At 50.0% G+C, this 16,243-nt stretch overlaps 1 protein-coding gene across 1 annotated transcript; it reads left to right on the forward strand.

The window, feature by feature from the left end:
* The first annotated feature begins 3,588 nt into the window (after nt 1-3,588).
* CD40LG (CD40 ligand) lies at nt 3,589-14,481 on the forward strand. Its single transcript, XM_015083688.3, has 5 exons — nt 3,589-3,862; nt 5,254-5,385; nt 9,728-9,782; nt 11,273-11,335; nt 14,088-14,481. Exons 1-5 carry the CDS (start codon nt 3,707-3,709, stop codon nt 14,462-14,464), a joined length of 783 nt encoding a protein of 260 aa, XP_014939174.2. The 5' UTR covers nt 3,589-3,706; the 3' UTR covers nt 14,465-14,481.
* Nucleotides 14,482-16,243: the final 1,762 nt, after the last annotated feature.

Here is a 16,243-nt window from a genome sequence, read left to right on the forward strand (position 1 = left end):
TGAATTCAGAAAAAGATGGCTATTATTTGACCTTGGTTGTAGGCACTTTTGGGCGCTCCAGAGATCTACGGATCTCTTGGAAACTAAGTTTAAGAATCACTTCTGGATGCATTAGGCGGCTGGAGAATTTTTTTAATGTGTACTTATTCTGAGAGAGAGGGAGGGAGAGAGAGAATCCCAAGCAGGCTCCACGCTGTCAACGCGGAGCCTGACGCGGGGCTTGAACCCATGAACCGGGAGATCATGACCTGAGCTGAAATCGAGAGTCGGACGCTTAACTGACTGAGCCACCCAGGCGTCCCTAGGCAGCCGAAGATTTTTAAAGGGGGCCAACACCAGGGCAAGGCCACTCTTTTTGGGAGGAGAGACGGGTGTGGGATGTCCTGACACAAAGGACAAATTGATACAGAATCAGAAATCAGAAACTAGAGCTCAAGTTTGGAAGTCGGAAAGGCAGCCAATTGTTGTAGAGGACCAGGCAGAAGAAGGACGAAAGAAAGAGGAGGCTTCCAGGATTGAAGGGCAAGCAAGCTATTCTGGAGCTAATCCCATCCATGTTGAACATGCCAGGGCACTGCCAATCTGTTTCCCTGGGTCTGGGGCAGAGTCTGAGGGAGTCAGGTCAGGTTAGATGAGATGGTCAGTTACAAGATTCAGAATTAACGTTCTGCTGGCAGTACGAAGGGTGGGTGGGGCAGGGCAGGAAGGGAAGCAAGGAGATACATTAGGAGAATGCAAGTCAGTAATCTAGGAGAGAGGGGATGTGGGACTAGACTCAGATGTTGACAGGAAAAGAGTAATGGCAATCGAGAAGCTTTGGGGAAGAAGAAGCCACTGGGATTGGGGAGGAATCTGGGCAAGAGGTAGGGAAGAGTCGTGGCTGGCATCCAGGTCTCTGACCCAGGCAGTTAGGTGGGTGTAGCAGCACTCTTCCCCAAGACGGGAAGAACCTTGAGGGAGAACGGGGCTGGGCAGGAAGTGGAGTCAAGGGTAGGGGTGTGCAAATGTGAGGTGGCTTTGGGATGCCCAAGTGGAGACGTTGAGCGGTAGCTATACTTACAAATCTGAGATTCAAGGCCATGGTTATAGACTTGCGATTTATCACAGTGAGGGTCATAGTGAAAACCCTGAGGGTGGATGGGAATCGCCCAAGGAAAACGTGTAGAGTGAGAGGTGCAGAGGGGAGGCGCAGGGAGGAGAGGAGGGTAAGGATAGGGAATACCAAAGTTTTTTTGTTTGTTTTTTTTTTATTTTTTTTAATGTTTATTTATTTCTGAGACAGAGAGAGACAGAGCATGAACGGGGGAGGGGCAGAGAGAGGGAGACACAGAATCTGAAACAGGCTCCAGGCTCTGAGCTGTCAGCCCAGAGCCCGACGCGGGGCTCGAACTCACGGACCGTGAGATCGTGACCTGAGCCGAAGCCGGATGCCTAACCGACTGAGCCACCCAGGCGCCCCGGGAATACCAAAGTTTTAAGGGGAACAAAGAAAAAAAGGGGATCACACAAAGAAGTATTCTGAGAGGCAAGTGGGCAACGCTAGAAGGGTGACTACAGAATCGTAGGTCAACAGACTAATAGAAAAGGTCACGCAAAATGCACTCTAAGAAAGGATTCGGCCCAAACGGTTGGGCTAATAGTGGTGTGGGTAGTTCCCGGGGAATGTTGGGGGTGGAAGTCAGACTGCAGGGGGCTGAAGTTGAGAAAGCGGGAAGCAGGGAGATCGGACAACTTTTTCTTAAAGGCGGTCACGTGAAATGAAGCCTGCCGTTGCCCCCATCTCTGGGGTCCCTTCGGCGTCCTGTCCCTGGGCGGTTGGCCGAGCTGATCTTGGCAGGGCCCTCGCCGTTCTGGCATCCTGTGATCTGGTTACCATACGAAACTGGCTTTGGAGAAGTCCCCGAGCCCCTCTCTTGGCCCCCGTGATCGTTTTCCTTCAGTGGAACGGAGGTTACTTGTCTAAGAACTGAAGCCTCTGACCTGACGGATGGAAGTTTATCATGTGCATCGAAGCCACCTACTTGGCAGATGCAGTGAGGAGCTGCACAGATCTGGGCCCGGGACAGGATGCTGACGCGTGGGAGGGGAAGAGAGCAGGTGCTAACTATACAGAGAGTGTGCCTGCCAGAGCACTTTGTTACATTTCCTATTTGTCTCTCAAAACAATTTTATAGGAATCACCAAAGTGATCTCATCATGGTTTCTTGACCAGGTTGGGATGTGGGGTAGGGATTTCCACAGCTGCTTTTATTTTGAAGGCAATCTGATAAGACGACGCAAAAACCGTTGAGAAATGCATAATCCTACACCCCTCAATGATTCAATGTGTTGTCAAAACTTTGGGTGTTTTTGACGTTGTTGTTCTCTTGGTTTTTACTAGCGTGTAAGGAGGTAACAATTATTTCGAAAACTCACTCTCTTTGGCTAAACCAATTCCCCCAAATTCAGGGCGACTTGTTTGTCTATTGCTTAACACGTCTCAAAGATCTTTTGTGCACATTTTTTGAAGTTTTTTTTTTTAACGTTTATTTATTTTTGAGACAGAGCCAGACAGAGCATGAACGGGGGAGGGGCAGAGAGAGAGGGAGACACAGAATCCGAAACAGGCTCCAGGCTCCGAGCTGTCAGCGCAGAGCCCGACGCGGGGCTCGAACCCACGAGCTGTGAGATCATGACCTGAGCCGAAGTCGGACGCTTAACCGACGGAGCCACCCGGGCGCCCCTGTGCACGTTTTTATTTGATCTTCACAACAGCCTGTAGGCTAGGCAAGGCAGCTCTTTGGAGATGGGGAAACTGAGACCTGGAGAGGTCAAGTGATTTGTCTGAGGTCCATAGCGATTTGTTTGTGGAGCAAGGACTAGAATTCAGGTCTCTTAACTGGAGCCTATTGTCTCTATTCCGAGCCATTATCTGACAGATTAGAACAGCGTAGACAAGCAATCCGGCTAAGTCAAGCCAAGATTCCCACTTTAACCTCGATCCCAGAGTTTGGGACTGATTTCTTTCAAGACCCTACTCCTCTTGGCCTTGGAGAAATTTATTTTTCTCGAATTACCTTTCCAGCTAAATTCTATTTAATAATTGTCAGCCCTCCTTTGTGCTTTATGCCATGCAGACCCGACTTGACAAGCTTCTGGGATTTCGTTGGGTTTTAAAGATGAAAGGAGTCTCGAGGAGCAATTCGCCAGTGGCCCAGCAGCCACAAAATCAATCCAAACTTTTGTTGACGTTTGTTTCTTTCCCCATACGCCAGGTTCCTGGGTGGTATTAGTAAGATTGAAATTGAAATAAGTCGGTTGCTGGTGGATGAATTTGTCACTTTCCTTGAAACTGGTGAACCCAGAAAGTTAGCGATAGGAAAAACACTGCCATTGTCTGTTAAGAAGCCTATGACATTTCAAGGCAAGAATGAATGTATGGAAGAAGAAACTTGTTTCTTCTTTACTAACAAAAGGGAAAGCCTGGAAGGGAATGATATGGGTAGAATTAAAAAAAAAAAAAAAAGGAAAGAAAAGAAAAACCTTTACGTAACTTTTTTTTTTTTTGCTGGGAGAGAAGACTGCGAAACACAATTTCCAGGAAGTGTGGGCTGCAACGATTGTGCGCTCTTAACTAATCCTGAGTAAGGTGGCCACTTTGACAGTGTTCTCATGCTGCTGCTGCCACCTCCTCGGTCTGAAGATCTCGTTCCAACTCTAACACAGCATGATCGAAACATATAGCCAAACTGCTCCCCGCTCCGTGGCCCCTGGACCACCCGTCAGTATGAAAATTTTTATGTATTTACTTACTGTGTTTCTCATCACCCAGATGATTGGGTCAGCACTCTTTGCTGTGTATCTTCACAGAAGACTGGACAAGGTAAGACGAACCACAAGCCCTTATTAATTACGTGTGGGGGTCCTTACCACCGGGCGGGTCAGTTGGGGTCTGTTCTGCCCCGATGGGCAATGGTAGGAACCCAACTAGAGACATGGTCTTGTGGCATCACGTTCGGCACCTCGTCCTGGAGGACAAGGTGTCCTCTTCTGGTCTCTGGGCGAGAGCCTGGGCTCTGGAGTCAGACTGCTTGGGTTCAAACCGCGACTCGGCTCCCTATTGGCCCCGTGATCCCGGGCAAGTCATTTTTTATTTCTAGGCCTCAGTTTCCACATTCGAGAAATGGGGACGAGAGTAGTGTCCACCCCGCAGGTTAAGTGAATTTGGCCTTTGTAGCAAGCTTCGAACAGGCTTTGTCCTATGTGGACACTAGCTGTGGTTATTTGCTCAAGTTTTGCTTAAAAACTACACTTTTCTTCTGCTAGAGACAACTTTTGTTTTTTAATTGCCGACTAGAGGAGAGTGTGAATTTGATCTGAAACGTCCTAGTGCTCCAGAGCAGCGCAGACACGGCTAAGTCCCAGAATTTGCACATTTACGGCAAACGTGGCGTTCTCTCTGTAATTCCTCAAACACTGATGGTAGCTGCAAGCCCCTCAGTCTCCCTCTGAGGGGTTTTACCTTCTTAAGCGGCTGGACTTCCAGGAACAGAACAGTGGAGCAACTTAGCAGGCGGTTTTGCATCCCGAGGGAAAAATAACCGTTAGGATTTATCCTGTCTCCGTGTGTCTTTCCACTTCCCCCGCGGGGCATTGCCGGCCGGGCCAACAAAACATCGATCCTATATGAAGAGGAGAAATTTGATCAATTATCTGGCTGGTCCGAAAAGTCCGGGTGTAGGAATGGTGGGCGTTCGGCCTCCGGAGGCTGCATGTTCCCAGGGATGTTTGAATGCCCTCTGTTGGGAGGCCAGCCTAGAACTAAGGCCGTGAAGGTTACCATCAGGATAAGGAGGGGCAGGGATGGTCGAGGCCATCCACTGGGTTAGTCAAGTTTTAGCTTTCACAGCTGCGAAAAGAGGGGGGGTTCTGGGTCTGTTTGTTTGTGTTTGGCCTGGTGGGCTCTTTCAGTCAAATGCACAAACTAAAATGAAGTAGGCAAACGAGCTCAGCAGAAAACTGTTTTATAGACTGGGCTCACAGTGACCGATCATTACTGAACCAATGAGGGATAGATCATTCTAGAATATTGCTGCTTATCATACGTGGACAAAATGCACACTTCGTGATGGAAGTTTATTAGAATGGCTGTGATTTCTACCTGGACTTTCAGATAATATGGCGTTTTAATTGCTGCCTTTGGTGATTACACTGACAGACGTCATTAGCTGCATGTTCCAGAATTATGTTTCTCATGTCCCTGTCCCTTCACAGATAGAAGATGAAAGGAACCTTTATGAAGATTTTGTGTTCATGAAAACATTACAGAAATGCAACAAAGGAGAGGGGGCCTTATCCTTACTGAACTGTGAGGAAATTAAAAGCCGGTTTGAAGCCTTTCTCAAGGTAAGGAGCCCAGTTGTTCGTTAAAGTGTCATCGAAACGCTTTACTGCTTTTGCTAGGTCGGGAGACGGAAACCTGGCAATGTAAAAGTGTAGACATTTGTTTCATATACCAACATACGTAGGTGCATACATACATGTGGGTAAAGGTATCCCCCTCTCCCCCCTCCCCCCCCAAAAAAGGAAAGGAAAAATGAAGCCGAGATCCCATGTTAAAAGGGAAAGGAGAATGGGAGGGGCGCGTGTTCATAAAAATGTTCTTGAGAAGAACAAAAAGGCCTCTCCCGGGGACATTACACGCTCTCACGGCCGCATTCGCACACATCATGGGCTCACACATGCAGCCGCCTCTGTGGACATGACGAAGGACACCGACTTTGTCCTCCGGTATTTTCTTGTCTTTCCATCCAAACCTCGATGCCTTCTCACTGGGGACCTGTGGCCATGTTACGGTCCTGCCTTCACCACGCTAGGTGGCTACGGTGGGTACCAGGGACTTCGCAAGGCTGATGCTCTCACACTGGAAGGAATGTTTCTCCAGTGACAGAATTTCAGGCGCCACCAAAGGGAGGTCTTTTCCTTTGCTCGTGGGGAGAGGTGTGGGGAAAGGGGGACGGACCTTCTCGGTGCCGCTCACACCAGACCCTACATAACATCACTTGCTGGTGAAGCCAGTCCACCCTAGGGCCGGGCGACACCTGAGACAGACAGAGGACCCAGCAGGAAATCACTGTAGTCACTGGGGCTTCTAAAGGGTACCCCAAACAAGAAGTTTCAGAATGTCATTTACAACATGGACTCCATCATCACAGACAAGGAGTCTAGAAGCTCCTTCTCCTGAGGCAGAGCATCAAAAAGTCTTTCTGCCTGTTCTGCTCTCAGAGCACTAAGTACCCTTGGCCCTCAGCTCGCTTTGGGGCCGTGAATAGGAAGCAGCTCCCCACGTTGAAGGCAGTTTTGTGCCAATCGGGGGGGGGGCGGTATCTAGATAAGCCAACAGGAGTTGGTTCTCACGTATAAATGATGTATAGTTTAGGGACTCCTGGGTGGCTCAGTGGGTGAAGCATCCGACTCTTGATTTCAGCTCAGGTCACCATCTCACGGTTCGTGAGTTCGAGCCCCGCATCGGGCTCTGTGCTGACAGCGTGGAGCCTGCTTGGGGTTCTCTCTCTCTCTCTCTCTCTCTCTCTCTCTCTCCCTCTCTCTCTCTGCTCCTCCCCTGCTCGCACTCACTCTGTGTCTCAAAATAAATAAACATAAATAAATAAATACATACATACATACATACATACATGCTCTGCAATTCAACCCGGGAGTACAGGGCTTACGATGCAACCTGAGCTTACGCCTGTCCTCCTGCACTGTCCCTGAGGTGGAGTTTAATCCAATAGCGAAGACTCCGAAGCCTATGAAGGTGCCACCTACAGGAATCAGAACGCAGCCCGAATCTGCTGCTGGCTTTTGCGTTCTTTACGCCAACCTAGGGTTTAGATGGAGACTCCTCTTTCTCTGCCAGGCTTGGAAATGACTTGAGTTTCTCATGACTTGAGTTTCTCTGGTTCTTCAAGGACTCTCGCCAGAACCACGGCGCATTGGGAGGTGTTGCAAAATTAAAGCCACTTTCAGAACAACAGTCAGTCATCCAACTGGCCTACTTAATGCGCTCGGCCGTGTGACCTTGGGCAAGTGACTTCACCTCCCTGGGCCTGTTTTCTCGTCTGTAAGTGAGAGGGCTGAGATTATCTGCTCTGCCGTGCTGTAATTATACGATCAGCCTTGCGTTCCCTCCAAGGCAGTGCGAGTGGCTGTTGGGTTTTCTCCTCCCTCTTTCTTACTGAGAGTTTTACAGTTCCACTGCCCATTGCTAACGGCTCTATTTTAGGTCAGATGTGTAAAACTTCCCAAGGCAGCCTCCCAGGATAGGAGCAAGGAGCACAGCCGGCTTGGCCCCTCCAGCTGCTTGCCTAAAAATAGTGACAGCTCCAAAGTCTCACATGCTAGAAAGGCAGACCTTCTCAACATGCCACCCAGGGCTCCTTGCGTGTAACAGAGGAAGCCCCTTGCCTCTCCTGCTACAGGGGCGGGATCCAAGGCAGCGCCCTGTGTACCTATGATACACGCAGTGGTTAGACAACGAGTCCTTTTCCAAGACCGACCCCCTTTCCAATATCCGTTCTCCCAAATTTCTCATTCTAAACAATATTTTGGAATCTTAAAAAAAATCCAACAGGCCAACCGCATAGTAACCCCAAACTGGATTTTAATATTCTTAGTGAGCGTTAACAGGCTTTCTTTCTGGGGTTCACGGTCTGACTGGTCCAGGGCAACCTAAGGTTTGATTTTGGGGGCTCCAAATCATAGGACTTGAAGGGGTCCTAGAAATCACCGGATCTAAGGGTGCCTGGGTGGCTCAGTCGGTGTCTGTCTCTTGACTTCAGCTCAGGTCTTGATCTCAGGGTCGTGAGTTCAAGCTTTGCACTGGGCTCCACGCTGAGCATAAAACCTACTTTAAAAAAAAAAAAAAAGAAAGAAAGAAATCACCAGATGCAATTATCAACCCAGGACTTCAGTTTTCTCCCCAGTAGTCCCTACCCAGAGGTCACCAAACTCTGGACACCTCTAGTAACAGGCAACTCATTATCTCCTGAGGCAGGGAACACCTACCTGTCACTTGGACAGGATGGGATTCAGGGTTTATGCTAGGGTAAGTGGAGGCAGCATGTTGAATAGTGTAATTTCACACTAAAACATACTACCCACCCCACCCCGCTAGGCTGATCAGTTCCAGGGTCGTCTGCCCACTGAGGCCTGAGACGTCTTTGAGGTGTCAAAGCATTTCCTCTTCAAGGTAAAGGTCCGCCTGTCCATCCCTGCCACATAGACCTCCCACTAAGAGAGAAATAACCAGTCCCAGATTTTCTGAAAGTCAACTTTAAGAAGTCTTTCAGTCGAGGTGGGGAGTGAAGCAAGGGGGAAAAAAGGCTCTGGGGAGTGCGGCTGAGGGAAAGTTCACAGAAAGGCAAGGCTGGGCACATAAAAGACAAACTTTGCTGACTTCACGTTTTCACGTAGCCTAAAAGTATCTCACCCTCGATCATCACACTCCATTTTTGAAAAGACACTAAATACTCATTTGTTTACTTGCTGTCTCACAAACATTTTCCTGTCACCGCACTTTCTCAGCGCCACAATCTAGCTCAAGTGGAAAGTTAAAGCCCTGCGGGCCCCTGTGAGCGTTTCGAGGCTCAGATTCCCCGCTAGGGCTCTGTGGCTTACACCCTCACATCTGGCAACCGAGCTGAGCCTACAACGAGACCCTCAACAGTACCGCCACGGATTCCTTCTGGGGAAGAACGGAAAAGGAAGGGCCCTATAGAAAATGGAGTCCGGTGATGGGACTTCGATGATCAGATGTGAAAATACTACCTTGTTCCTCCCTTGTATTTAGAGTCCAGAGTGATGGTGTGGGCTCAGTCGGCCTCTGAATGTGATCTCATGGTTTCTGCTCTTGGCTTCCACCCCAGACCCCTTGGGTGACCTCATGCCAGCCAGTTAAGCCCTCTAGGCCTTGTATTCAGGATCTTTAAAATGGCAGCTGTAGCCATTATTACCTTCCTGCTTGAGTTGAGGGCTGTCCCTGTTAACTTCTTTGAGTACCTCCAGCTTTCCCCAGTTGCTAAGTGAAAAGAAACCCCTTAACAAGTGTTACATTTGCCTTTGAATGCTGGGAGATTATCTGTGTTTCCCATCTGCTGATTACTCTAAATAAATACAGGCCACGCAAGGCGACCAGCAACCAGAGAATTTCCTCATCCCCTTGACAGGGATAAAAAAAAAAATGTCTGAGGGTCTTTTCATCGTCTGGAATTTCTTCCCAAGGTCGAACTTACTCTTACCATTTCCTAAGAGATTTCAGACCAATTTTATTCCAATAGACACACACCATGCTTCGTGTTTAATATTATTCTATATACTAGTTCCCAGGGTAGAAACGTCTCCCCATTCAGCATTATTTGTCAATACCTGTCAGAGGCAGGGAGGCTGGGGTCATAGGAAGGGTCAGCACCACAGCCTCTGGTCTGGAGAGAGCACCACAGTGGAGATTAATAAGGCCCAGATTCTGCTTCCAGGTTCGCCCCTGGGCTTTCTGGGCTGTCAGCTCATCTGTCAGAGCCATGGGCTCCCAATCAGGATGATGGAATTAATGACAGGATCTAAGTCCGTGTGATAATCCTCACCAGGAACAGGCGATAAAGCAATGACAGACGCCCAATGAATGATACCTCTAAAACCCCCACGCCCGATTTCCTGTCAAAATGACCTTTTGCAATGATTCTTATTTTAGGAGATAATGCTAAACAAAGAAACGAAGAAAGAAAAAAATGTTGCAATGCAAAAAGGTAGGTTGCTCTCTACTCATTTTTATGAATACTTAAAAACTAAAAGGAAGCCTTGGGCTGATGACACTGAACAGCCCGGTTGATGAATGAGGGAACTTTTAGCCCTAGAAATAAAACAGGAATACGATGGCCAAATCGACACCTTCTCTAATGCCTGCGATTTGGGAAGGCTTTGTTTATATGTTTCTATGGGGAAGTCATCATTTGGGAGCAGAGGCGTTCACCGCTCAGCGATAACAGGTTTTCATGCGGGACCGTGGCCAGTGGAGCATCTGGGATCGAGGAACAATACCGTGTGACGACGTTCTACTCTTCGCCCTGTTCTTGATGTCAGAACATCTCAAACATCTCAGGGGCGGAAAGGGTCTCGACTGGAAGGGTTCTCAAATGTAGCACCACCCACACGATACGCATCTCCTTCACAACGGCACTGACCATCTGTCCTCTGATCCAACATGCCTAGGCACCTTCTGTCTCATTAATCATCTGGGTCCATTTTTAAGTGGCTCTAATAATGATAATAAGATTGCTATACCACTCGAGAGAAATCTTTTCTCCTCTGGAGTTGAATGAAAGTCGCTCCTGTAATCTCCCACCCACTGGACCCAGTTCTGCTCTTGGGGGCCGTACTGAGCAAAGCAGAATTCTTCTTCTTATGCAGCAACTGTCCAGATGTTGAAAATGGCAGTCGTGGCCCTTGAGCCTTGTCTTCTCCAGGCTAAACACCCCCAGTGTCTTCCACTGTTCCTCCTATGATGCTTTCTAGGGCCTTTCCTCTCCCGCCCACCTCCTTTTCTGGACACTCGCAACGGGTCATCTGATTTCCACGAAGGTTTTTGTCCTCAGAATGAAATTTGAGGAACCAGTTCACATGGATGCTGTCTAGCGGTCTTCAGGGAAAGGATCAACTTGACGAAACTGCTTATCTAGGTCATGCAATTTGATTCAATATTTATAGGGCACCTCCAAGGTGTCTGACATCAGGCCCATTACTGGGGGGGGGGGGGGGGGAAGAAACTTCCTCATAGTCTCTGCACTCAGGAGATCAGCACATCTGATTAAAAAGCAAGCTTTCTACACGAGAAACAACTCGAGATAGGCACAATAGTTTGGCCTGTTGCCTGACCACATCAGACACGGCCTGGGCGCCCAGTGAGATCCCCAGCGGATGGGAGCTGTTTCCAAAAGCAAAGCTTCCAAATATGTTTCATGGAGACCAGGAGTTTAGCCGGAGTCCACGTAGGTAGAGAGGAGTCGGGTATCGAAGAGCCATGAGGGGAACAGCCTCGGTGCCAAGAGCCGGTTCAGGCGTTCAGATTCTAGAAACCAACCTGTCCCTGTGGCAGGGACTTCAGACCACTTTACCTTTCCTTTTGCGTAACCGGTTTAAGCCCGGCCTCTCTTACGTGGCTGAGAACTAGATCCAATGGCTCTGCGGGCAGTTTTGCATTGCTCTTGGCCTGACAGTTGGCTCTTGGTTTCAATTTCAGGCGATCAGGATCCTCGAGTTGCAGCACATGTCATAAGTGAGGCCAGCAGTAGCACAGCGTCTGGTAAGTCCAAAGCATCTGAGTCGGGCACCCGGGCGGGAGGGCGGGGATGCTGAAGCGACACGGCCTACTGGGCAGGTTCCTCTCTTCCTCTGGGGCCCAGTCTACCAACCCACCCATACACCTCTCGTCCGCCCTCCTTTGTCTTCAAAGTGAGCTCCGACGGACAGATGGGCCTTGAAGGGACAAAAGGAGGTGGGAAGCAGTCCCGATGTCCTCATTATGTTCTTGTTCAATGGCCGATTCCAAATGATGAATTGCTGGGTGGAGGGACCATTATTCTGACAGCATAGAAGACATGGCAGGGAGTGAGTGACCTCCCGACTGGGAGCATCCCTCATGCTAACCCCTCTTCACTGTGCGTAAATGGGCCTCCGGAGGTATTTCCCGCCATCTGTCAATCCCTGTATGATTAACCCCAGGCTCGCTGGGGCCAACCCCGGGGAAATTAAAGGTAAAATCATTCTGCAAAGATCGATCGTTGCCAGGACGTCAGCTTTTCCGATGAAGTAACAACAGACGACACGCCGTAATCTTTGCAACTCTGAATGATTTTATTTCCATATGTGTGCTGCCATCATCCTGGCTCTGAGATCTTTTTCAACCAAACGTGTGCCTTGGGATAGCCAGTGCCAGAGAGTGCGTTGCATCTGACAAATGGGTGGAAATGTGCACACGAGCGTGAAACCGCCTCGGGAAAACATGCAGCACAGTGCTCCAGAACGGAGTTCGACACAGCATGTGTATGTGTGTGTGTGTGTGTGTGTGTGTGTGAGAGAGAGAGAGAGAGAGACACACACACACACCCACAATGAGAAAGAGACAGAGATAGAAATAGAAGACAGAGAGAGAGGAGAGGAGACACCACCTCATATCTGAGGCAGCTTGGGCGTCTCAGTGGGTGTAACCCATAAATGATTGTCGGAGATCATGATATGGAAGGAAGAGCACCGGATAGGAAGTTTTTGAACCCTGAGATTCCAGGACCGTGACTACCACTTGCTAGATGAGCTCGGGCCAGTGCCTTCACCGCTGTTTCCTGCCTCGTTGACTCACGGGGTGGCTCTCAGCATCACATCAGCCAATGTGGAAGAAGGCTACACTGTCATGTGCTCTACAAATGTAAGGTGTCGTTCCTGAGCTTACTTTTCTGTACTTTAGATGGCGGAAGCGCCGCGTAAAGCCCTTCGTTCCCACCCCTTGTTCCTACAACATTTAATAATTCCACCAAGTAGCCATTCTCAGCAAATACACTCATGGGAAAACATCACAAGTCGATGGGCATGTCCGGGGTGGCTGTTCGCCTGACACTGGCACATCCAGATCGCACGACAGCAACAGAGCCACCACCTAGAAGAGTAGCTTCCCACTGGTCTTTGTCCACCTGTACCTAGACCCTGGCCCTTGGATATATTCCACGGTGCTCAGATTCTGCCCAAAGCCCCATGATCGATATTGGTCCTAGCGTATTTCCCCATCTGCATCCCAGGAGGCCCACAGGCGATCAGATGCCAAGACAGTAACATCCCTCACCCCACCCCAGTCCCAAAGCCCTCACTCCTGCCCGCTCATGCTGCCACAAACTTGACCTGGATCCCACAGCAAGGACAAAGATTAGGTAAAAGGGCTTAGGAAAATAATGTTGGTGGACTAAAAGATAGAGAACCCGCGCCCTTGTTTTGTCAAACGGTCCCAAAGTGAAAACCCCGTAATGAAGCGTCCTTTCTGGAGTGGTCTGGAGGGCCAAGAAATGTCAGACATTTCAGGACGCCTTTCCTGTTACCGAAGGATGAGTCTTGACAGGTTGAATCTGACACCCCGATAGACCACCAAATAGGAAATTAAAAAGAAAAAAAAAAAAGAGCTCAAGGAAGCAAACGATCGATACTTTCACTTCTCCCCAACCCCCACAGCCGGCAGTCTAGCTCTCTGTGGGAGCTGAGATTTGAAATCGGGCGCACACACTACTTTGAACCCACTCAACATCTCAGCCGAGAAAATGGCACACTGTTGGTGGGTACTCAGGTTTCGCCACAAGAACACAGGTACTTTCAAGTTGGTGACGCCCCACTACAATGGAAGATCAAAACACACAGTGAAATGACAGGTTTATTTTCATACTTCCTTGCCTAATTTTAGTCCTTGCTGTGGGAGGCAGGTCGGGCTTGCGACAGCATGATCAGGGAGGAAGAAATGGGGTCTCTCCCCTTGTGGGCTAAGGCTGAGCTACGTGGAACGGGCAGCTCTCGGACTTTGTGAAATCCCAGGAGAGCAAGATGCCAGTGTTCCTGTTGGCAAGGGCTTTGTGTGACCGGGTTAGCGTGCGTGACTTATGACGTGGAGTTTTGACATCACTCACACCTTAAAGTTCACGGGCAAATCGGCTTCCAAAGCTCTAAAGGAAGAAGGAAACTCACCGCGTTCGGTGGCTGTACTTAATCCTCAGAACAAGTTTCTGAAAGACGCTGTGCTACCAGCCCCGTGTTACAGAGGAGGAACTAAAAGGCTCAGAGAGGTTAAGTGACCTGTGCGGGCTCGCGCGATGCCCGGATTGGAACCCAGCTCCGTCGGAAGCCGCTGCCGAGTTGTCAGTAGCTGCTCCGTGGACGGAGGTCCGGAAGGGTCCTCAGGAGCCCCTCTCCCCCCAAACTCTCATTCGTAGAGGAAGCCAGGGTCCCACATGAGACTCCGTGTTGTGTTAGAATGCGAACCACGTACGCGTCGTCTCACCATGAATCTCCCCTCTCCATTGCAGTCCTCCAATGGGCCCCCAAGGGCTACTACACCATAAGCAGCAACTTGGTAACCCTCGAGAATGGGAAGCAGCTGGCCGTTAAAAGACAAGGACTCTATTATATCTACGCCCAAGTCACCTTCTGTTCCAATCGGGAAGCTTCCAGTCAAGCTCCGTTTATAGCCAGCCTCTGCCTGCATTCCCCGAGTGGATCCGAGAGAGTCTTACTCAGAGCTGCAAATGCCCGCAGTTCCTCCAAACCCTGTGGGCAGCAATCCATTCACTTGGGAGGAGTCTTCGAACTGCATCCGGGTGCTTCGGTGTTCGTGAACGTGACTGATCCGAGCCAAGTGAGCCACGGGACGGGCTTCACGTCTTTCGGCTTGCTCAAACTCTGAACACTGGCACCTCGCAGGCCGCGGCTGAGCTCACGCTGGTGGTCTTCTAGTACAGCAAAGCAGTTAAGCCCACCCCCTGTTGAACTGCCTATTTATAACCCTAGGATCCTCCTCGCGGAGAACTATTTATTATACACCCCCAGGCCTGGAGGGCTGCGACTCGCCAATCGCGGGGCCGAGCAGCCCAAGCAGGCCCCGTCCGTCAGAGTCTATAGCCTGAAGCGACAAGCCCCCCCCCACCCCCCACCCGAGGCAGACGTCCGGAGAGTCCCATGAAAAGACGAGACCATTATGCACAGATTGAGTTCAGAGTAAACGGCCGAAAATTCGTCAAGTTTAGTTTTGTGTCTTTGCGTGCAGTGTCTTTCCGTGGGTGATGTCTTTGATTACTGAAGACGTTGGTTCCGGGTTCCTGCGGCCCCTACGATGGAGGGGGCAGGCTCTAGAAAGTCTGCTGCAGCGGAGAACTGAAAAACCCTGCCCCCCCCGCCCCACACTCATTCTCTCCCTCCTCCGCCCCCCTCATCCGCACACAGTCAGGCTGTTACTACTCGGTTCTCTTATTTCAACCCTGTCGCGTCTCCACCACTGTAGGTGGGAGGAAGAGAGCAGAGGCAGCCGCTCTCAGCCTGCCCACTCCTCCTCCCGAAATGACTGTATTTAAAGGAAATCTCTCGTATCTACCTGCAGTCTCCATTGTTTCCAGAGTGAACTTGTGATTATCTTGTTATTTATTTTTTGAATAATAAAAGAGCCCTTAACATTACTGCTGTGATCCAGCCCCTCGAGCCCGCCGCCGCCGCCGGGTTGGGGGCGGGGGTGGGGGGGGGATCTTTCCGAGGGGGTCTCTTTCCGACCTTGGTGATGTTTTTGCAAACTCAGTTCTCAAACTCGGTTGCACCACAAAGTATCTCGGTGACAGCACAGTCCCCGGAGGTCTGCGATAGCCTTTGATGAATGATGTGAAGCCCGTTCAGGGAAAAGCGATCGGGGTCTTTATCTCCAGCCTGCTCTGGAAAGGCTGCCGGGGATTAAAAAGAGACTTTGTTTTTCCCTTGATTAATCACAGTTTAGCGACGCTGGAGGTGAGGGGGGGTGCTTAGATGAGAAGCAGTTGCCTTATCTTTTTATTTTTAAATTTTTTTTCTAATGCTTATTTATTCTTGAGAGAGAGAGAGAAAGAGAGAGAGAGCGAGCATGAGCAGGGGAGGGGCAGAGCGAGAGAGGGACACAGAATCCGAAGCAGGCTCCGGGCTCTGAGCTGTCAGCACAGAGCCTGATGCAGGGCTCGAACTCACAAGCCGTGAGATCATGACCTGGGCTAAGGTCAGACGTTTAACCGACTGAGCCACCCAGGCGCCCCTGCTTTACCTTTTTAATAGCTGCCTAGGTGGTTCTACCTTAGGCAAGAGGGCCTGGAGCTGGGAAACTGGCCCTCCATCCTTCCACCGAGGCCGACAGGGCCATTCTTTGTCCCTTGCGATAGAGGGATTTTTCGCGTAAGAGACCCAGAGTGGCTGTACTTGCTCGGCTGCGCACTTCCACAAGAGAACTTTGGTGTGAGCAGAGGTGACATGTGTTGACTCGGGGACCCACGTACCGATACGTCCACAGTGCCGTCTTGCCCTCCGGAGCGGAATATCCTGCTTCCACATTGTCCTCCACATGGGACGCTTGAAGGAGGTGGGGCAGCGGCCATGACAGCAAGGAGACATTGCTCGTGAGGTTCTTATAGACGTCAGGCTCCCGTAAGAAGGCCAGGACCCCAGGTCCAGCTGA

This window comes from Acinonyx jubatus, chromosome X (assembly GCF_027475565.1).
Source record: "Acinonyx jubatus isolate Ajub_Pintada_27869175 chromosome X, VMU_Ajub_asm_v1.0, whole genome shotgun sequence".
NCBI classification, from domain to species: Eukaryota; Metazoa; Chordata; class Mammalia; order Carnivora; family Felidae; genus Acinonyx; species Acinonyx jubatus.